Source organism: Notolepis coatsorum, assembly GCF_963971535.1.
Source record: "Notolepis coatsorum genome assembly, chromosome: 15".
NCBI classification, from domain to species: domain Eukaryota; kingdom Metazoa; phylum Chordata; class Actinopteri; order Aulopiformes; family Paralepididae; genus Notolepis; species Notolepis coatsorum.
Window position 1 is genome coordinate 54,158,888 of NC_140179.1, and position 23,130 is coordinate 54,182,017.

General features: G+C 43.6%; 1 protein-coding gene across 1 annotated transcript in view; it reads left to right on the forward strand.

Annotated features, from left to right (window-relative positions):
- The window catches only part of col1a1b (collagen, type I, alpha 1b), a 39,070-nt gene that overhangs the window by 10,181 nt on the left and 5,759 nt on the right, over positions 1-23,130 (forward strand). The window contains exons 9-41 of the mRNA XM_084330860.1: positions 45-98; positions 1,399-1,452; positions 1,791-1,844; positions 2,105-2,158; positions 3,856-3,900; positions 4,221-4,274; positions 4,903-4,947; positions 5,525-5,578; positions 6,902-7,000; positions 7,314-7,358; positions 7,716-7,814; positions 7,995-8,048; positions 8,262-8,369; positions 9,547-9,600; positions 10,532-10,630; positions 11,015-11,068; positions 11,210-11,308; positions 11,727-11,780; positions 11,903-11,956; positions 13,067-13,120; positions 13,255-13,308; positions 13,717-13,761; positions 15,435-15,533; positions 15,758-15,865; positions 16,127-16,234; positions 16,562-16,615; positions 18,519-18,572; positions 18,890-18,997; positions 20,736-20,789; positions 20,931-20,984; positions 21,370-21,531; positions 21,902-22,009; positions 22,454-22,561. Coding sequence (XP_084186986.1) covers positions 45-98; positions 1,399-1,452; positions 1,791-1,844; positions 2,105-2,158; positions 3,856-3,900; positions 4,221-4,274; positions 4,903-4,947; positions 5,525-5,578; positions 6,902-7,000; positions 7,314-7,358; positions 7,716-7,814; positions 7,995-8,048; positions 8,262-8,369; positions 9,547-9,600; positions 10,532-10,630; positions 11,015-11,068; positions 11,210-11,308; positions 11,727-11,780; positions 11,903-11,956; positions 13,067-13,120; positions 13,255-13,308; positions 13,717-13,761; positions 15,435-15,533; positions 15,758-15,865; positions 16,127-16,234; positions 16,562-16,615; positions 18,519-18,572; positions 18,890-18,997; positions 20,736-20,789; positions 20,931-20,984; positions 21,370-21,531; positions 21,902-22,009; positions 22,454-22,561 — 2,403 coding nt within the window. The remainder of the gene's footprint in view (positions 1-44; positions 99-1,398; positions 1,453-1,790; positions 1,845-2,104; positions 2,159-3,855; positions 3,901-4,220; positions 4,275-4,902; positions 4,948-5,524; positions 5,579-6,901; positions 7,001-7,313; positions 7,359-7,715; positions 7,815-7,994; positions 8,049-8,261; positions 8,370-9,546; positions 9,601-10,531; positions 10,631-11,014; positions 11,069-11,209; positions 11,309-11,726; positions 11,781-11,902; positions 11,957-13,066; positions 13,121-13,254; positions 13,309-13,716; positions 13,762-15,434; positions 15,534-15,757; positions 15,866-16,126; positions 16,235-16,561; positions 16,616-18,518; positions 18,573-18,889; positions 18,998-20,735; positions 20,790-20,930; positions 20,985-21,369; positions 21,532-21,901; positions 22,010-22,453; positions 22,562-23,130) is intronic.

A 23,130-nucleotide genomic window follows, 5' to 3' on the forward strand; every position in this document is an offset into this window, starting at 1 on the left:
CACTTGTAGATCTTCTAATAATCCAGTCATTTTGTTGTCTCTAGGGTCCCATGGGTTCTCGCGGTCCCGGTGGTCCCCTTGGCAAGAACGGAGATGATGTAAGTTGTCTTGTCTTCATAGTCCTCATCTCTCTCACGTCTCTGCACACATCATGGCTGCAGGCAGAGGATACAACAAGATATAGATTAATACCATGAGACTCTCTCCATTGATACCTGAGAGGTGGACATCCCTTTATACAAAGCCCCTTCAGGTCATACAAACATGTCAGTTTAATGCAACATTTCAAGTCCAGTTTATTTGTATAGCTCATAATCAAAGGTGTGTGTCTTCACAGACTAGCAGTACAAATTTTTTTACAATTACTGTATAGTTCTGTATATTTTTACTGTATATTTTATATTAGAATGTAACATAGGAAATGTATATCCCGGACCGTATTTTATTCTTAGGCTTATCTTAATTCCTATTTGTGACTTTTGTTTTGTCTACCTAAATGTTTACTGTTTACTGTGAGCGATTTGTAGTGGCACATTTCCCTCTGGATGATTAAAGTATTTCTATTATATTCTATTTTATACAGTGGAATAGAACCCCCTGACCTTAACCCTTAAGGGGAAAAATGACCCAAAACCTTAAAATTGCACTATGGATCTTTTTCAGGACAACATATTGCTTCTTTTGTAAACTAAATCACATAGTGAAATGCAGTCTCACTTATTAGAGCATAAAATACATAACAGCACAAATGTGACACAGTATGCAAAGTTACCTTACTTGAAGAAATTACTTTTGTGGTTGCAGTTTTCTCTTATCAGTCATGTTTAAACGAGGTGCAGTTACCTCTAATGGCCACAGGGCGCCATTTTCACACAGTGCAGCTTTAATAATAGGGGCAACATTTTGGGAAAGAAATGGAAGAAACTTCAGAAAATAATTGAATGGCTATTATCAACATTATTATTATTATATCAGTATTACAATATGTATATGGTTCCAGAGTTGTAATAGTGTGTAGAAATAGCTGGAAATGTAATAGATATACTAATCAGAACAGCGAAGCGCTTGTTACAGTATGTTATAATATACTCTCCAGCAGGTCGCTTTCAATAAGTAATATTATTTTGATTACTTTTCAGTTCTTTTGGGTTACCGTGATGTTGAATAATCACACAATCTAGCGTTCAATACGGTCTTCATTCCATAATATGTCCACCGCCATGTTAGTTCTGGCCGATGGTGTGAGGACCGTGTGGTAGAGTGAGTCAACCACTAGCATAGCTGCTCATTCAACATCATCGTATGTAGCTAATAATGCTAATAGTGCAGCTTAAACATCAGCTGATGAGCTGACTTGTTCTCTGTGTGTGCCCCCCCCCCCCCCCCCCCCCCCTGCAGGGTGAGCCCGGCAAGGCTGGTCGCCCCGGTGAGCGCGGAGCCGCAGGCCCTCAGGTGAGTGACAATCTGAAAAACGGTCAACGGTCAGATAGAGGACAGGCGACACCTGCCGTGTTCTGTAGCTACCGCGCATAATGAGCAGCGATGTTCTTTGATCTTATGAGAAAACACACACATGCATACATATATATACTGTATTATATGCAAAGGGATAATTGATTTATTTTACCTTGCAAATGATTATGTCCACAGTACTGTAAATCAAGCATCCCTTATTGACTAACTCTAGATAACAAATAAAATTGTATGGAATGACTGCAATGGCACCTAATTCAATTAAATATATTTTATATATCCGGCTGTCAAAATGAATATATTTTTCTCCACCGCAGGGTGCTCGTGGATTCCCCGGAACTCCCGGCCTCCCCGGCATCAAGGGACACAGAGTAAGTATAGAAAGATATGAAAATACAGTTATGCAGCAGTATCTCATCTTAAAGATATGAACACATGACTGTATTCTACCTGCAGCAGCTCATCTTAAAGATATGAACACATGACTGTATTCTATCTGCAGAAGCTCATCTTAAAGATATGAACACATGACTGTATTCTACCTGCAGCAGCTCATCTTAAAGATATGAACACATGACTGTATTCTACCTGCAGAAGCTCATCTTGTGATATTCTTTGATCCGTTCCTCAGGGATTCAGCGGTCTGGATGGAGCTAAGGGAGATGGTGGACCCGCCGGCCCCAAGGTAAGATGACGACCAATTAACGTGATGAATGATTCTGATGTGAGTGAGACAAGTGCCCTATAGTGACAGTACCAACAATAAACAAGTTGTGCAAATGTAACAGTAAAGTGCAATAGCAATATACAATGTACAAGTGATTAAACTGGAGTAGGGGAGAACGGGGGACATTGTCACACTCTAGTGTGAATTGCTCATAATCAAAACATCTTTCAATAGTCATTCCTACATTAAATTGAAGCTTAAGATGTTGGCTTGAAATGTGTATCCCTCTCATTTTCCAACGTATTGTAACAAAAAGTTAATCACCTATCAAAGACACTTTGACACATTGTGACAACCAACCCCATCATGGGGATGGTTGTCACACACTATGGGGTTGGTTGTCACCATGTGTTTTAAAACTTTTAATGGGAAAATCTTAAAAAGAAGACAAGATTTAGATTTCAGATAACGATTGAAGAAGTGCGTCTTTAGTGGACGGCGAAAGATTGGACGGGTTTTGGCTGTCCTAACTGGGGTGGGTAGTTCATTCCACCATTGTGGGGCAAGGACTGAGAATAGACAAGAAGGCAGAACTAAATTTGAAAGTTTAATTGCATTGACAAATTGACAAATACATAACTTAATGCATCTTAATGAACATAAACAGGAAACACATCTTTAGGCCATCCTATATAACAAAATAAGAACACAATAAATCGGCCTGGGTGCGAGCCCAGCTCTCCACATTGTTTTCAGTTTGGCTGGTCGTCCGTACTAATACAATTGGCAGTATTAGGGGGAGGGAAAACTGAGGGGTGGGGATCGGACGTTGTGGACAGCGACTCCTACAGGTCGGTTGGTGCGCCTGCGCAGTAGAATCAAGAAGCGATGGGGCGGCACCCCTCCAAAGCGCAGACCCCTGACGCTGAAAGATCGCGCCGTGCAGGTGAAAAGATGCGACGGCTGCTACCTCGAGTATCGGAGGGGACTCGTGCTATGTATGGCTTCGTCCACATTGCAGCCGGCTTGTGGGAGGCAAGAAACAGCGTTCGAGACAGGGGAGGGTTGAATTGGACTAACAACTAGTTAGCTAGCTAACAACAATCTAAACTATAGCTATTGTGTAAAAGCCTAGAAGAAAAATACTGAGGAGCGGAATATTTACAAATGGAAAACACAAAAAGTCCTCTCACCTCAAGTCCTCTCACCTGTTTCACTCCAAATATGACAATGTAGGTGAACTCTGACCCCAATTCTGGACATTTAAATACCAAAGTATGGGAGACAGGACCCTCTGGTGGTGAAATATAATGAATGTGACAACCTACCTGTGTGACAACGTCCCCCGTTCTCCCCTATATATAAATTAGTACTACTGAGTAATAGTGCTAATCAGATGTATGTACAGTGTTATAGTAGTATTATGTACAGTGATAATAACAGGTATAAAGGTATAAAGACACTGTTAGTAAGCCATACTGGCCAGCGGTATAACTAGTAAGAGTAGGTAAGGGATATATATATATACAGATATAGATATAGAGATGGTATCTACAGGTATGTAAAAATGATTATATGCAGGTATATTTAGACAGATGTGGATACATATATATACACGGTATATACAGCATTATTCTATATGCTATCATATAGAGCATGATTACACCTTTGAGATGTTTTCTACGTGGATAATAACTCATGTTCTCTGTCCTCAGGGAGAGGGTGGTGCTCCTGGTGATAACGGTATTCCCGGTGCCATGGTGAGTCGTTGTCTCCTAATCATCCTGATAGATCTACTGTACTGTCTGTCAACACTCTCAGGTGTAACGATATCAAAATGTGACATAGAATTATCCAGAAGCTAACCGGGTATGGAGTCCTAGAATTCCAAGGGTAGAACATATAAAAGAAAAAGGGGTTTAATATCCTCCCCGGAATAGCTTAAAAAGGTAGAATCTGTAATACTGTCAAAACAGAAACCTCTGGGCAAAAGTGCCCCTCTTATAGTATTGCACTTTGTTTACATTTGTTGTTAGTATATCATCAGCTAATGTCACTCTCGCTATTCCCGTTTATCCAGGGTGCTCGTGGTCTTCCCGGTGAGAGAGGTCGCCCCGGACCTTCCGGCCCATCTGTAAGTACCTGCTGCCACACCATAGACCCGTCAGCTATAATAATAATAATAATAATAATAATACATTTATTTTATATAGCGCCTTACATTAGGCATGTCAAAGCGCTTTACATAGATGGCATTATAGCATACGGACAAACACAGTACATGGACAAACACAGTACATGGACTTTTACAATGACGACATGGTGGGGATAATACAGAGAGAGGGAGACAGCTTAGAGACAAGACAGAGAGAACATTTTAAAATAAATAATAATACTAAAATATAGGTGTGTACAGATGTGAAAATGTAAGTGATGCAGGGGTTGGGGGGTCAGGAGTGTGGGTATGCAAGGTTGAACAGGTGGGTTTTAAGGTGGGACTTAAATGGTTCTTCTTTTATGTGTGATGGGAGTTGATTCCAGAGTCGGGGAGCAGCGGAGGAGAATGATTTGTTTTCTGTGGATTTAACCCTGCTGTGTCGGGCCATGTGGGATATTATAACCATAATCCATATTGTGTACAAATAGTCATACCCACGCACTATGCCTTTCTAATCAGTCGCCCCCTTGTTTGAAGCATTTCTTCTCAAGTCACTGTTGTGTTGAAAAGTGCTGACGCTCTCTCCCCCCCCCCCACCCTGCAGGGTGCTCGCGGTAACGATGGCAACACTGGCGCTGCCGGACCCCCTGTAAGTACCACTGTTCACAAGAGCCTCGCTGTTATCTCCGCTTACATGCAATTCAACACCGCATGCGTGCACACGTTTCTGATGAAAACACATGTTGTGATTGGACAAGGTCATTGGTTCGCATGCCATAGTTACTTCATGCCATAGTTACTTCATGCCATAGTTACTTCATGCCATAGTTACTTCATGCCATAGTTACTGCATGCCATAGTTACTTCATGCCATAGTTACTTCATGCCATAGTTACTTCATGCCATAGTTACTGCATGCCATAGTTACTGCATGCCATAGTTACTTCATGCCATAGTTACTTCATGCCATAGTTACTTCATGCCATAGTTACTTCATGCCATAGTTACTTCATGCCATAGTTACTGCATGCCATAGTTACTTCATGCCATAGTTACTTCATGCCATAGTTACTTCATGCCATAGTTACTCCATGCCATAGCTACTTCATGCCATAGTTACTTCATGCCATAGTTACTCCATGCCATAGTTACTTCATGCGGTATTACATGCATCATGGTTGTCTCAATGCAGTTTTTTTTAACAAGGTACTTTGTCTGTCTCTCAGGGACCTACTGGACCCGCTGGAGCCCCTGGCTTCCCCGGTGGTGCTGGAGCTAAGGTCAGTCACATTTCCGTCGTTGTGATGCAGGTTGATCTATAGCACTCAACGCCATATTATTGCCAGACAAACCAGAACTAACAAGTGACCAATCAGCGGATTAGGGATCCAGGGCGCATAGCTTCCCAGAGTAGGACTTAAACAGATCTGACTCTAGATCAGTGACCAGGAACACTTGTCTACGTGACCTTATTTAAACTAAATGGACTGAATCTGACTCTAGATCAGTGACCAGGATCACTTGTCTACATGACCTCATTGGAACTAAACAGATTGAATCTGACTCTAGATCAGTGACCAGGAACACTTGTCCTCATGTCCTTATTCAAAGTAAGCCTCAAGCCGACTCTAGATCAGCCCCAGATAAGGTTTAGGGCCACTTCCACTGTAACCTCTGCATTCCTAACGCACACAACTGTCCTGAGGTCAGCTGCAAGGGGGCAACATCCCCCTCTACCAACCCCTCTCAGTGGCCACCAGATGGCACAGCTACCTTTCAAACAGTGTCCCTCTGTCGCTGTCCAATACCTGTGGTGCTGAAAACACAGGAGCACTCGCCCATACACAGAGAGCTGTCAGAATAGACCCTTTTCAAAGATGTGTCATGGCAGGGTAATAAAACGTTTTTATTAATTTATTAATATTTATACTTGATTTAAGCATGCTTTTGAATGCTGGCTTACTGGCACACCAACTGGCAGACCAACTATTGATTAGCTACAGCTGTGTTTGGCCTGCTATGACACATCTGTGAAGGGTTCCCCCGTTCCCTGTAGCTGTCACTCACGCTGGTAGAATCCCCTTTATCCCACCTGAGAGAGGAGCAGATTCATTCATTCATTCATTCAAGCCTTTTGTTTAATTCTCAGATGCATATAGGAAAGTCGGCTCTGTTTCTGGGCAGGACATTGTTTTTATTTATTCAATGTTTTATTTCCAGGTTTTCAATGGCTAGCTGTTACAGAAAGCAACAGAACAATACCGCATTGTGTCATCTGTATATATACAGTAGTAGATGTACACGACACAGCCTGCTGAAAGTTGAAATAATATCATTCATATACATTATAAACAGGACTGGACCCAATAATTGACAACTTGACAATATTGACTCACAGTGTGTGGAGTCGTACCCCAATAGATTGTTTATTTATTTGGTTTTCTTTTTCATTTTCCCAACACACACACACACACACCTACACACACACACACACACACACACACACACACACACACACACACACACACACACACACACACACACACATTAGATGTGGTATTACAGTCATAACCCTTATTGATTATGTGACTGGACCCTCCCAGGGAGAGACTGGAGTGCAGGGAAACCGTGGATCCGAAGGACCCCAGGGATCTCGTGGTGAGGCTGGTAACCCCGGACCCGGTGGAGCTGCTGGCGGTGCTGTGAGTATAATCAACTGCTCCTATTCAGATACTAATGCTATGTAGGAAATGTCCTGCTAGTTAGTGAGTATTTACTGGACATGCTTGTATTTAATGTTTCTTGTATAGTATTTTATGTTTCTGTATAGTAGTTTATGTTTATCTTGTATTACTTGTGTGATTTTATTACTGCACCTTAAGTTTGAGTCCCGAATCTCGTTGTATGCTAAATATAATGACAATAAAGTACAATCTAATCTAATCTAATCTAATTGTTCTCATGATATCGGTACACATTTCTATATTGTAATCTTTATATTTCCTCTCACTACAGGGCAACCCCGGATCTGATGGATCTCCCGGTGCCAAGGGCGCTACTGTAAGTATCACAAGCAGTCGTCGGTTGATGTGTAATTTCCTTTGGCTACTCCATGGCTACACCGCTAGCTACGGATACTGTGCTCGTTTCTGTAAAACGCCTCTAGCTAGGGCTACCGGCTGGTTTGTTGTACCACACCGCTAGCTACGGCTACTGGCTAGTTTCTGTAAGACACCTCTAGCTATGGCTACCGGCTGGTTTGTGTACCTTTTTAGTAATGTACTGTATTTTCCCCTGCCTTTTAAATTATTTTCACATCTTCTGTGGTTACTTTGATTTAAGAATAAATAGTTGAGTGTGTAAAATGTATACTATATGAGCCGCTGCTAAACACCCGGTTCTGTGTTCTCCCTACAGGGCCCCTCTGGTATTGCTGGTGCCCCTGGCTTCCCCGGAGCTCGCGGTCCCGCTGGTGCCCAGGGTGGTGTCGGTGCCCCCGGCCCCAAGGGTAACACTGTGAGTATCTTTAAGACCGTGGACTGACGTGTCAATAATGATTCATCCACATTTAACTTGGTGTTTTTGGACCCTATTGCTGGATCCTGATAAAAGTACAATAGAAGTATAAACTGTTCTAAAGCATAGTTGACATTTGACAAGATTTTTACGTGTGTTTTTCTTTTTTTTTACCAACAGGGTGATCTCGGTAACCCCGGATCTAAGGGAGAGGCTGGTGTCAAGGGAGAGCCTGTAAGTTCTGAAACATCTTTCTCTCTGTATTGTCCATAATTGTGACCGCTTGAGCCCTTGACAAATATATAAACGGGCAGTTTATTAGTCAATCTGTATAATATCTCCCAAACATAATCCTACTATCATTGGATATTACTGGACGAGGTATAATTTCCACTGTCATCAGTCTGACTTGTCTGTCTCTCTTGTCCTTTGCTTTGTCTTCTATAGGGACCCGCTGGAATTCAGGGACTCGCCGGCCCATCTGGTGAGGAGGGAAAGAGAGGAGGCCGCGGAGAGCCCGGTGGTGCCGGAGCTCGTGGACCCCCCGGAGAGCGCGTATGTTCCCCCGTCTCTTTACTCCACACACCCTCAGTGTCATCTCCTCAGTGAGACAGTAGGCGGACCGAGAGGGAGAGACACACAGTAGGGGACACACATGAGGAGTTGAGACATGCAGTGGTTAAACATCCATCCAGGACTGACATTTAGCTGCCCAGGGAGTTCCAAAAGGGCACGACATGATTGATGATTGATGATTTGACTGAGCCATAGTAGGCCCAGGGACGTAGTCGCAGGTAAACACAACTGAGAACTTAGTTTGGACCACCTTTTTAAGCCGACAAATATTTACAATGATAAATCATTGTATAGATTATAGTTAGTATAGTATGTTGCCCATATGTCCAGAGTTAATTATATTGACTTGTTATATTGTTTACACTGCTTGTTTTTACTACCTGTACCCCCCCCCCCCCATGCTGCTATGATGCCTGAATTTACCCAAGGGGATCAATAAAGGAATATCTTATCTTATCTTAGTAGTATCAGATTGATGCGAGCCGTGTGAAAACAGGGTATTGACTCCACATCAACAAACTCTCCCTCAGCTACTACCAGTGTTAGGAAGGCGACTCTTATTGCCGTCTTAAGACTTAAGAATCGCTTTCCCGTCCTGAGGCCTTGGTTATGTGTTGGTGTCAGGAAAGACGTCTATATTCCGTTTGTTAAATTCCCAGGGGGATTCTGTGCACAGTACCCACTGTAGTGGTGGTGTTTAGAGGTTCCACCTGGGTGGAACCTGGGTCTATCGGTCAGCCAGAGGGGGGGATATTAGGCTTACTAGGCTTCAGGTCAAGGGAGATATTAGGCTTATAGGCTTCATGTCAAGATATATATTAGGCCTACTAGGCTTCAGGTCAGACTGTCCTATCCACAATAAAGCAAAACAAATTAAAACGTACTAGAATTACTAGATTTCAGGTCAAGGGAGATATTAGACTTACCGAATTAGAAGCCTGAATTACAGGTTTGACCTCAAGTTCAAGTTTCTTTATTAGTTGTCATACAGAAGTACAGAATACTTTTATACAAAATGCTTCTTTCTGTTACGCTCCAGAGATTGTGCTAGACAAAAATAGATAAGTATAAAATAAGTATAGCAAGTATAGACAAAAGTATGTAGACAAAAGTGTGACCTGACGATATTGTTGTGTGTTTGTTGTTGTTCTCGTAGGGTTCCCCTGGTGCCCGTGGATTCCCCGGTGCTGATGGAGCTGCTGGTGGCAAGGTATGTTAACAAGTCACTTCAATAACAATACAACTTTATTGTTCAACTGGCACATTTGATCAATTCAGTCTCACCACAGTGTGTGGGGGGAAAAACACACACACACAAAACCCAAGACAAAACAAAAACTGAAAATCACTCTCAACACACCAGTAGTACACAGAGACAAACACTTTTTTTTTTATTTATAAAAGACACAATCCACAATCAAATCTAACATCTATCCAGTTCTCTGTAGTGAGTGCACATGTTTACTCACTACAGACTTTCTAACTTGACGGCATGGTTTCAGAACATTAATCTAAATCACACCCACGTTTATTTCCTGCTACAGTCTGCTAATACAGTCTGCTAATATGGTCTGCTAATACAGTCTGCTAATACAGTAGCTAGCTAATACAGTCTGCTAATATGGTCTGCTAATACAGTCTGCTAATACAGTAGCTAGCTAATACAGTCTGCTAATATGGTCTGCTAATACAGTCTGCTAATACAGTAGCTAGCTAATACAGTCTGCTAATACAGTAGCTAATACAGTCTGCTAATACAGTCTGCTAATACAGTAGCTAATACAGTCTGCTAATACAGTCTGCTAATACAGTAGCTAATACAGTCTGCTAATACAGTAGCTAATACAGTCTGCAAATACAGCAGGTGGCAGGAGATACACAAGCCTTGCTTCATAGCAATCAAATAGCATAACATGAACATAAGCATACCATTTGCATACAGTTGACAGAATAAAAGCAATGCATAAAGTGCAGACATAAGAATAGGTATAAAAAAGACAATAAAAGTAGTTACACCACCGTTAAGCCTGGTCCCCCCTAGCAACAGAATTCCTCTGAAGAGAGGTCTATAACACTAGTATAACACCAACCGTTAAGCCAATCTCAACCCAATCCTCTCTCTCTCTCTTCCCAAATGACAGGGAGCACCCGGTGAGCGCGGAGCCCCCGGCGTAATGGGAGCCCAGGGAGCCACTGGAGAGGGCGGTCGCGCCGGCGAGCCTGGCATGCCCGGATCCAAGGTGAGATTCAACAACACCTCCCGCTGCATGGTTCTCTCTCAGTTCATCATTCGCATCGGTCGGTCGACGGGGTCGAGATTCACACACGGACTCCGGCACGTCGGAAAGCACCTTGTGTATAAACCGACACGAGACACGCAGCTAACGTGTCATCGAGTCGAGTTTGGGGGAAATCTGATGGAACTGTGGTGCGCCGGTGGCCGCCGTGAATAAACCGCTTGTAATGGTGTTAGGAGACACCGTGTGGTCGCCACCCGCACTATTTTATTTCAACCTTTATTTTTGTCCAGTACTACAACTAACAGTCCTCCATTGTTTGGTGGTGAGGTGCCTTGCTCAAGGGCTCTTCGTTCACTCATTCATTGTTTTCTCCTTTCCCCACAGGGTATGACTGGTAGCCCTGGCAGCACTGGCCCCGATGGCAAAGTTGGACCTGGTGTAAGTACTCTCTTATTACTAAATAAGTACTCTCTTATTACTAAATAAGTACTCGTATTACTAAATAAGTAGATATACTGTATATTGTATCGAATGTTATTGAGTATATTGTCAACATGTCCCCCTGATTGCCGTTTATAGGGTGTTGCTGGACAAGACGGCCGTCCCGGACCCGGTGGACCCTCTGGAGCCAGAGGCCAGCCCGGAGTGATGGGATTCCCCGGACCCAAAGGACTTGCTGTGAGTCCACAGTGGTGTTTGTCTTTCAATTCCAGAATTCATTTAAAAAATGCAAAAAAATTAAAGTTGATCACGTTAGATATTGTAGATGAGAGGGTATTATCAATTGGATCACCGTTGTACAATATCCATATGATACCCACTTATACTCCCTGATGAGCCGTCAATGAGAGGACTGTCCTTCCATTGAAACAACAATAGTAATGCTAACTATTAATAACTCTAACTAGGGGTTGATATAGGGGTTACAATGTATCAGATCTGAGATATGGACTGTTCTCTGGGGGTTTAGGGGTTGATATAGGGGTTACAATGTATCAGATCTGAGATATGGACTGTTCTCTGGGGGTTTAGGGGTTGATATAGGGGTTACAATGTATCAGATCTGAGATTATGGACTGTTGTCTCTCCTCTATAGGGTGATGCTGGCAAGGGAGGAGAGAAGGGACCCGCTGGTGCTGTTGGCCCACTCGTAAGTATACAGCTTTTCATCTTCCAAAAACCAATCATCTCCTTCAGAAATATTGATTAAAAAGCGGTCACTTTATTGAATATGGGACTATAGTTACTAACGGGATGTTTTCTTCTGAACAGGGAGCCCCCGGCAAAGACGGTGACATCGGTGCCCCCGGACCCTCAGGCCCAGGCGTACGTACCATCCTCAGTTCATCTCACTCAATAATATACTACTTTATGCATACAGCACCTTATGTGAATACTGTATACTTCATCAGATCATATATTTAGCATTTTTAGATTAGATTTAGATTATTGGATTATTAGATTATATATTGCATATATTTAGCATTTAGCATTTTAGCATTTCGTAATTTTTTTCAGATTATATATTAGATTGGATTTAGATTATTGGGTTATTACATTATATATTGTAACTATTTATTGTAGGGCAAATATAACTGAGAGGGCATACATACCCTCATCTCGCACCTTGTTGCCCATATGCACATGTCCAGAGTTAATTATATTGATTTGTTATATTGTTTACCCTGCTTTTTTACTACCTGTACCCCCCCCCCCCCCCCCATGCTGCTATGATGCCTGCATTTCCCCAAGGGGATCAATAAAGGAATATCTTATCTTATCTTATCAACATCATCGTGACATTCACACACACCTTCAACCTCTCTCTCTCTCCCTCTCTCTCTCTCTCTCCCTCTCTCTCTCTCTCTCTCTCTCTCTCTCTCTCTCTCTCTCTCTCTCGGCTCTATATATATATATTTATTTACAATTGTTGGATATATCTGCAAATCCCTGTTCACATACATCCCATACCTACTAGTTACTAGCGATACCACTGACCAGTATGGCTTACTACCATAGTATATTTATACCTGTATCACTGTACATAATTATACTGTACATATATCAGTTTAGCATATATTACCAGTAGATGGTATATATATTACATTTAAACACTTGTATAGTAAATTGTACATCATTAATGCACTTATATTTGCATTCTGGTTAGATGCTAATTTATTTTTGTTGTACTGTACTTGTGCTGTGCAATTTCAATACATTTTAATCGAATCTAATCTAATCTAATTTAAATGAGGTTCATACACGGTGGTTGTATACAGTAGGCTACAACATAACACAAGAAGAAGACATAACACATGTTATAACACACCGCAGTACGAGACAACATTTCTGTTATTCCTCTACCGCCCCCTGGAGGTCCCACCGTGTTCTACGTTCCTCATCGTTCTGCTTTGCTCTTGTGATTTGTCTCTATAGGGAGCTGCTGGAGAGAAGGGAGAGGCTGGACCAGCCGGAAATAACGGATTCCAGGTAGGTTGTCACGGCAACCCATCATCCCCTAAAAAACTACAATTGTCCCCCTACAATTTCTTTGGTTGATTGTGTCACAATCGCAATTGTAATTCGTGATCCCCCCCCCCCCCCCCCCCTTCTCTTGTAAATAGGGTCTTCCCGGACCCCAAGGCGCTACTGGTGAGACTGGCAAGCCTGGTGACCAGGTGAGTGAATCATTTCACAATTGTACCCACTCCACAAATGATGCATGTTGTGCAATTCCCAAATTAATAATTGCAATTGTATCCATAATGTGTTGCATGGCCAAAACTCTTGATGTACAGTTAATATAACTGTTAGTTGAACTATTTACTGCTTGCTCAAACGTGATGGTTAGCTGCTTGGCCTCACGCTCTAGAGACACACAAGCTAACCTAACTTCATCTGTAGTTATTTTCGAAGTATTACCATTTTAAACTATTACCAATTTACTTTTGTCCTGATAAGAGCACACCTCCAAAAGAGAGCTTGCTCTCTGCGTGCCGTACCCTGTTCAAAGAAAGGAAGGAATGGACGAATTAATGAATTAATGTACTAATGAATGAACCTTCTCTTGTTTCTCTCTTGTGTAGGGTCTTGCTGGCGAGGGCGGCCCCTCCGGCCCAGGTGGACCCAGAGTAAGTACCTCTAGAACCTCAGGACCCAGACGGCATCGATTGGATGCTGTGTCTCTTCGTGCTTCACTGTAGACCATTTCAAACTTGAGAGCATAAACGCTCTGAATAGCGCCGAGGTCCTGACTGAATTCGGTCATTAAAGAACCCAGGACGCCTATCGTAAAGAGTAGGGGGTTCCCCGACGTTCCTGGCCAAATTCCCAATCAGGTCTCTGACATCAAGGCCACCTAATCATCCCTTACCCTTAATTGGCTGATATCACTCCCTGTCTCCTGAGCCGTTCAGCCACTGTATAGTGAGATGTGTGCCTGGTGCCAGTGTATGGCAGCCACTGAGCCTGCGTAGCCCAAGTTTGGGTGCTACCAGTGGTGGTGAAGGAGGCAATTTCCCTAACATTACGTTGTAAAGCTATTTGAGTCTGAGAAAAAGTGCTATATAAATGTAATGAATTATGAATGAATTAGTGTACAGTTCCAGTGAAAAAGGCGCTTAGAACCTGTTCAACCAGCCACTCCTAGTCCCTCCACTGTTCAACCAGCCACTCCTAGTCCCTCCACTGTTCAACCAGCCACTCCTAGTCCCTCCACTGTTCAACCAGCCACTCCTAGTCCCTCCACTGTTCAACCAGCCACTCCTAGTCCCTCCACTGTTCAACCAGCCACTCCTAGTCCCTCCACTGTTCAACCAGCCACTCCTAGTCCCTCCACTGTTCAACCAGCCACTCCTAGTCCCTCCACTGTTCAACCAGCCACTCCTAGTCCCTCCACTGTTCAACCAGCCACTCCTAGTCCCTCCACTGTTCAACCAGCCACTCCTAGTCCCTCCACTGTTCAACCAGCCACTCCTAGTCCCTCCACTGTTCAACCAGCCACTCCTAGTCCCTCCACTGTTCAACCAGCCACTCCCTAGTCCCTCCACTGTTCAACCAGCCACTCCTAGTCCCTCCACTGTTCAACCAGCCACTCCCTAGTCCCTCCACTGTTCAACCAGCCACTCCTAGTCCCTCCACTGTTCAACCAGCCACTCCCTAGTCCCTCCACTGTTCAACCAGCCACTCCTAGTCCCTCCACTGTTCAACCAGCCACTCCTAGTCCCTCCACTGTTCAACCAGCCACTCCTAGTCCCTCCACTGTTCAACCAGCCACTCCTAGTCCCTCCACTGTTCAACCAGCCACTCCTAGTCCCTCCACTGTTCAACCAGCCACTCCTAGTCCCTCCACTGTTCAACCAGCCACTCCTAGTCCCTCCACTGTTCAACCAGCCACTCCTAGTCCCTCCACTGTTCAACCAGCCACTCCTAGTCCCTCCACTGTTCAACCAGCCACTCCTAGTCCCTCCACTGTTCAACCAGCCACTCCTAGTCCCTCCACTGTTCAACCAGCCACTCCTAGTCCCTCCACTGTTCAACCAGCCACTCCTAGTCCCTCCACTGTTCAATCAGCCACTCCTAGTCCCTCCACTGTTCAACCAGCCACTCCTAGTCCCTCCACTGTTCAACCAGCCACTCCTAGTCCCTCCACTGTTCAACCAGCCACTCCTAGTCCCTCCACTGTTCAACCAGCCACTCCTAGTCCCTCCACTGTTCAACCAGCCACTCCCCCCACTGTTCAACCAGCCACTCCCTCCACTGTCGACCGTGGCTTGACATTGTGTGTCCTTCTCTCTCTCCCTAGGGTGACAAAGGTTTCCCCGGTGAGCGTGGTGCTACCGGCGCCTCTGGCCCCACTGGACCCCGCGGGTCTCCTGGCTCTGCTGGTAACGATGGTGCTAAGGTACGTCAATTCCTCCAAACTCCAGATGTCTACACTGTTTCTGTTTGATTCCTTGAACACCCATTCTTACTCAATGCTCACTATAGCATTATAAAGTAGAAGTAGTCACTGTGGCAAATATTAAACGTTGAGATATTTCTTACTGCAGTGGATCACACGCATGCTATACGGATATGAATGGCAGGTTATTAACGTAATGACCTCTCTGTCTCTCCTCCACACAGGGAGAGGGTGGTCTTGGTGGTCTTGGTGGTGCTGCTGGACCCCCAGGTCTGCAGGGAATGCCCGGCGAGCGTGGATCAAGCGGTCTGCCCGGAGTCAAGGGAGAGAGAGTGAGTGGTTCTGGTCATCCTACCTTTTTACCGGACCTCACCGGACTGAACTACTGTCGTCTAGCTTTTTAGTCTAGACTGCACTGAAAACATTCCATGTTGTTACCATCATCACCCGATGACCCGCTATGAGTCACTGTTTGAGTCATGTGACTCTTGGAGAATAGAGAGCGATAACAAAACATCTTAAACTTCCAGAAGTCTTAAAGTGAGTAGTTCTGGAGACGCTATGACACTGACACTGCTGTGTCTCCTCCTCAGGGTGATGGTGGAGCCAAGGGAGCCGATGGTGGCGCTGGAAAGGACGGTATGCGCGGTATGACTGGTGCTATTGGACCTCATGGACCCCATGGTGCTCAGGGAGAGAAGGTGAGACTGAACACGACTCCGGATAAAACCTAGCAGTGCAGTCAAAGTTATACACAGGTGGAATATACAAAGGGAGGGGCTTGTTTGTTTGTGTGTGTGTTACTCCCTTAGTTACCGTTGCTACAGTACATCTGATGAGCTGTCAAAATGAACGTTTCATCTCTAGTCCCTGGACAGATATTATGGCCACCCTTATGGACGGACTTAAACAATATATTTTGATGCATTGTTTAATTCATGACTCTGGTGAACTGGGAAGGCCTTCGGGGACGATGGACCAATATCACCTGCTTAACTCTGTCCTCTTCGTCTCTCTTTGTTCTCCAGGGTGAGGGTGGTCCTCTTGGACCCGCTGGACCCAGTGGTGGACGTGGAGCCCCTGTAAGTCACCTGCGGGGTTTACCCTGTAGTATCTGTAGTATCTGTAGTGTTTGTAGTATCTGTAGTATCTGTAGTATCTGTAGTATTTGTAGTGTTTGTAGTATCTGTAGTATCTGTAGTATCTGTAGTATCTGTAGTGTTTGTAGTATATGTAGTATCTGTAGTATTTGTAGTGTTTGTAGTGTTTGTAGTATCTGTAGTATTTGTAGTATCTGTAGTATCTGTAGTGTTTGTAGTATCTGTAGTGTTTGTAGTATCTGTAGTATTTGTAGTAGCTGTAGTATTTGTAGTATCTGTAGTATTTGTAGTATCTGTAGTATCTGTAGTATCTGTAGTATCTGTAGTATTTGTAGTATCTGTAGTATTTGTAGTAGCTGTAGTATCTGTAGTATTTGTAGTATCTGTAGTATCTGTAGTATTTGTAGTAGCTGTAGTATCTGTAGTATTTGTAGTAGCTGTAGTATTTGTAGTATCTGTAGTAGCTGTAGTATCTGTAGTATTTGTAGTATTTGTAGTAGCTGTAGTATCTGTAGTATTTGTAGTAGCTGTAGTATCTGTAGTATTTGTAGTATCTGTAGTATTTGTAGTAGCTGTAGTATTTGTAGTAGCTGTAGTATCTGTAGTATTTGTAGTAGCTGTAGTATTTGTAGTAGCTGTAGTATCTGTAGTATTTGTAGTAGCTGTAGTATTTGTAGTAGCTGTAGTATCTGTAGTATTTGTAGTAGCTGTAGTATCTGTAGTATTTGTAGTAGCTGTAGTATTTGTAGTAGCTGTAGTATCTGTAGTATTTGTAGTAGCTGTAGTATTTGTAGTAGCTGTAGTATTTGTAGTATTTGTAGTAGCTGTAGTATTTGTAGTAGCTGTAGTATCTGTAGTATTTGTAGTAGCTGTAGTATTTGTAGTAGCTGTAGTATCTGTAGTATTTGTAGTAGCTGTAGTATTTGTAGTAGCTGTAGTATCTGTAGTATTTGTAGTAGCTGTAGTATTTGTAGTATTTGTAGTAGCTGTAGTATTTGTAGTAGCTGTAGTATCTGTAGTATTTGTAGTAGCTGTAGTATTTGTAGTAGCTGTAGTATCTGTAGTATTTGTAGTAGCTGTAGTATTTGTAGTAGCTGTAGTATCTGTAGTATTTGTAGTAGCTGTAGTATCTGTAGTATTTGTAGTAGCTGTAGTATTTGTAGTAGCTGTAGTATCTGTAGTATTTGTAGTAGCTGTAGTATTTGTAGTAGCTGTAGTATTTGTAGTATCTGTAGTGTTTGTAGTATCTGTAGTATTTGTAGTATCTGTAGTATTTGTAGTAGCTGTAGTATTTGTAGTAGCTGTAGTATCTGTAGTATTTGTAGTAGCTGTAGTATTTGTAGTAGCTGTAGTATTTGTAGTGTTTGTAGTAGCTGTAGTATTTGTAGTAGCTGTAGTAGCTGTAGTATTTGTAGTAGCTGTAGTATCTGTAGTATTTGTAGTATCTGTAGTATCTGTAGTATTTGTAGTAGCTGTAGTATCTGTAGTATTTGTAGTAGCTGTAGTATTTGTAGTAGCTGTAGTATCTTAGCTCATTGGGATTCCAACCTGTGTCTCCTGCATGGAAAGCCAAACATCTCCCTGGTCAGATAGTGTATACTATAACAAATACAACAGAATCAACATTTTATTACGTGCTATAAAGCAAATTCAAGATGTTGTTGTATGTGTTATACAATTGAACGCACACAAGATATACTTCCAGACACATAATAATAACACAATTAAGTACAAAAGACACACTAATGGATTCACATATACAGCACAATGCACCACGTGTGCATGATATCATACACGTTTAGAGACAACGGATCACCGTTAAAAAGGTCAACACAGCGTCGACAACCTCTGACCCCTTTCTTTATTTCGTCCCCTCATCCTTCAGGGCGAGCGTGGTGAGTCTGGACCTAACGGACCCGCTGGATTCGCCGGACCCCCTGTGAGTAACGTTACCCCTCTTGATCCTTTTGTTTTTAGAATCACATTGTTTTCCAGACAGGATTCCAATAGGTAACGAAATGTGCAGAAGCATCGACAACGAGGAACAGTAGTTACCATAACAGTGTGACATCAACATTATATGTAACATTATAACAAGTGTGTTTTTTTCCTCATTAGATACTTGTTATTATGTTACACACATGCATAACAACAACACGACTATAGTACAATGTGTAGTGCTCTCGTCCAGGCAAACCCATTCCAGAAAGGCCCATCTCTTGACCGGTCGTTTCTCCTCTCTTTGTCCCACCTCAGGGTGCTGACGGTCAGGCTGGAGCCAAGGGAGAGACCGGTAACACCGGAGCCAAGGGAGACGGTGGTGCCCCCGGACCCGCCGGAGTGTCTGGTGCTTCTGGAGCTCAGGTAAAGACCAAACGCACCAAAATCGGCTCGTGTCTCTCCACGCCGGGACGTCGGCGGTCTAACCGACGCCGCCGGTGAAGCGAGACAATGTTTTTCTTTTTCACTGCGTATGAAAGTATTGTTAAAAAAGTATGATAAATAATAGGTCAGGAGGCTGGAACGTCAAAGTTCAAGTGAGAAACTTGAGTAACGTGCCTGGTTGTGTGATGACGTTATCGTCATCATCAACCTTTATTTATACTCGAAAAGACAATTTAGGTCACCCTCATTTTCAATGTCGTCGAGACTTTTTTACAGACATTTCAATGCACACATTTCTACAATATAACAATAATAAATATCTATAGTATAAAAGTTATGTTAGCACGGCGGATGGGTGGCGCAGCGGACATTGCGCTCGTCATCAACGCAAGAGACACCGGTATCGAATCCGGCTGTCAGCGTTGTCTCCGGCTTGGGCCGGCCGTCATACTGACTCAATTGGCAGAGTCAGCGGGAGGGGAGTCGATGGGTGGTAGTCTGATCGTTGTAAACAGCGACTCCTACAGGTCGGTCAGGGCGCCTGCACAGCAAAGACAGGAAATGGCGGGGGCAGTGTGAGCCTCCCACACGTTACACCTCGCCAATGAGAGTCCGCGCTGGCAGGTGAAAAGATGTGACTGGCTGCCTCCACATGTATCGGAGGGGACATGTGATGGGCTTCTATCCGCCCTACGACCGGCCAGTGGGGGGCACATGCGAGCAACGATCAGGACAGGGAAGGGAGAATTGGCACGAGAGGTAAAAATCACAGAAAAAAGGAGATGTTAGCAGAAAAGGATTGCACCAAGATAGCTAAAAGCTTAGCATGGAAGAGCAAGTCAGGGCGTTGCCGCTGTTGGGATTTCACACTATACATGTATACCCATTCATTATCAAAATACCGTTATGCCAGGGGGGTCCGCTGGAAGAGTCGGACCCCCCGGACCCTCTGTGAGTATACAATGCCTGGTCATACGGCTCTATATACTCTCAACATACATGTAGATTGATATATAGATTCACAGACACGAGCCACGTCGTTACAGGAGGACAGGTTAACGTTGTGCCAGACGGCAGGTAGACAGGAAGTGAAGTGAGTCACTGGCTCAAGTTAAATCAAGTTAAACCTGTTGCTAAAAAAGAAGCGCCACTTAGTGACCAAAACATGTTACTGCAACCACATAATAATAACACAAAGATATACAATAGTAGGCACATTTGTTACAAACTATAAAGGCTAAGTTAGAGTGTGTTTCTCCCTGAGAAACAGTGCATGGTGGGAATAACACAGTGCACAGTGATAAAAGTGGAGACCAGAGATACGGATCTACTTTTAATAGTTGCGATGCCATTTCTCATTACATACCTTTACATATTAGGCCTAGACTGGTGAGGACACAGTCAGCCTCCCCACTCAGCGATATGACCACCTCTCTCCTCAGTATCAGGGTCATAGTAGGGTCACGGTGGGGTCGCAGTTGGGTCATTACCCTACTCAGTGGCATCCTTTCACAATTTCTTGTGTCCAGAATTCAAACAAAATGTTAATCAGAAGAGATTACTTACTGAAAGTGTAAACAAACCCAGGTGTTGTCTCTCTATGGACAAGATACATGTCGTTTCACCACTTTGAAAATGAACAACATGAAACACGGCGATCAACAAGGTTGGAATATGTTTCTCGCGCATCTAAGGAAATGTTTGTTTGCTTCGACAGGGACCCGCTGGTGCCCCCGGACCTAAGGGAACTCGTGGTGGTGCCGGATCTCCTGTAAGTACCTCTCTAATCATCATATCATCAAGCAAATACTACTGAAGTATAACTAAGATTATAACTCCTGTATGTATTTTGTGTCATAGTATATTTCTGAGTTTTTCTGACCAGTTCCTCATTGTGTGTGTGTGTGTGCAGGGTGCTACTGGTTTCCCCGGACCCGCTGGAAGAGTCGGACCCCCCGGCCCCTCTGTAAGTAAACTAGCTGTATACCGTTGAACCGGTTATAACAACCACTAGACCTGGATAGAAAGAAGCACTATGCTTCTACGCACTACACACTACACACTACACACTACATACTACACGCTATACGATACTGCTAGGGTAAAAGTCACGTATCACCTCTTTTGTGCTTAAATAACACCACGGTATAATCTCATTTAAACCTACTACCATCACATAAATCACCACCATCATTGGTTCTACCATGATTTGGTAAGGAATAAAACATAAAGAAAACATTATAAAACAAATGTTAACAGTGAACACACAACACACTTGAGACATGAGTCAGGGCAGTGACTCGGCTCGACTCGGCCTGACTTGACGACTCCTCTCTGGGTTGCATTGGCAGGGTGCTGCTGGCGCCCCTGGACCCCTCGGACCTGGAGGCAAAGAGGGACAGAAGGGAGGCCGTGGAGAGACCGGAGTCGCCGGTCAGCCCGGTGAGGTTGGAGCTAGCGGACCCCCAGGACCCTCCGGAGAGAGAGGATCTAACGGCGCTGATGGTTCATCTGTGAGTTGGCTCTCTTGATTCCTCCAGAAGTCTTGTTACGTGTCTCCCAGTGCTCGGGAGTTCTCTTGGTAGCGTATTTGATAGAAATTATAACATGAGGAACTTTTTCAGGCAATGGAGAATGGGGTAGAGTAATACTGGTTTCAGATTGGATAAGGATTGGAAAATGGGGGGGGGGGTACATTTATGTGGATAACATAATAGAACAGAACCAAGATATGCAGAACAAATACAATAAAATGGGAATAAATAGAATAATGGCTCATCTGTCATTGCTTACGATTAGCTTAAAAACAAGTAAACCATATGATTAGGTATACTGGCTAACCTCTCTCTGTGTGTGTGTGTGTGTGTGTGTGTTTGTGTGCAGGGTACCAGTGGTATCTCCGGACCTCAGGGTATTGCTGGACAGCGTGGTATCGTCGGTCTGCCTGGACAGCGTGGAGAGCGTGGATTCGGCGGTCTGCCCGGACCTTCTGTGAGTAGCTACTCTCTCAGCCTCGGATGAACCAGGGCCGTCCGCCATTAAACACATTCTTAGTTGACTAGTGAGAGCTTTTCAAACCTGATGGCATAAACCTTCTAAATGGGCCCAAGTTGACAAGTTGAAGTTTGCTGACAGGAAACACACCTTGTAGACACCTTAAAAGTCTATTTCTATCAATACGTCTGTAAAATGACGTTTTATAACATTGTTGTCCATTCGTAAATGAGTACAAGTCATCTTTCAGAATCTCGCTCAGATCTATAGCTTATTAATTATTACTATTGTTCACAAATGATAGAGATGTGTTTATCAACAGATATCTGCTGACGCCTGCAAATAATGTCAGTATGTCGATAGGAAACCTTTGCCCCCCCCAAGCTTGTGTGTGTTTTCGAACTCTTTTAACTCATGTTATTTTGTCTCGCCGGTACTCAGGGTGAGCCTGGTAAGCAGGGAACCGGTGGAGCTCTGGGAGAGCGCGGACCCCCTGGACCCATGGGACCCCCTGGCCTGTCTGGTGCTAACGGAGAGGCTGGCCGTGAGGTAAATGTCCGGTCGCCGGGAACCACCACCCATTTAGTCTGGAGGACGATTAAAGGCCACGATCAAATGTTTTATTTTCTAGCCGTATAAATTAGTTATATTTAGTTATATGTAGTTATATTCACACACATTCTGAAAGAGTTACATTTGTACGTGGAAAATATACTATTTGGAATTTGGACATTTTCTTAGCCCGTCATAGATCACAATATATGTCTGTTTTACACCGAATGTTTGCAAAACCGTACCAATGTAAAACACATCGATGAGCTACAGTCCCAAAAACACAGCAATTACAGTTTAAAACTACCAAGATCACTGATTGGGCCTTTTAATGTTGGCATGTGAGTAGTTTACTGGGATTGGTCAAGTGTAAATAAATAAACAAATAAACAAGTTGGTTGAATCCCTCTTAGTCAATATATTGCATGCTGTGTACTATAGACACATGTGTGTGTGCGTGCGTGCGTGCGTGCGTGCGTGTGTGCGTGCGTGGGTGTGTGTGTCTGCATGCCTGTATGAGGTGCCTTATTGTCCCTAAACAAGAAAACTATGTTTTAAACTCAGTG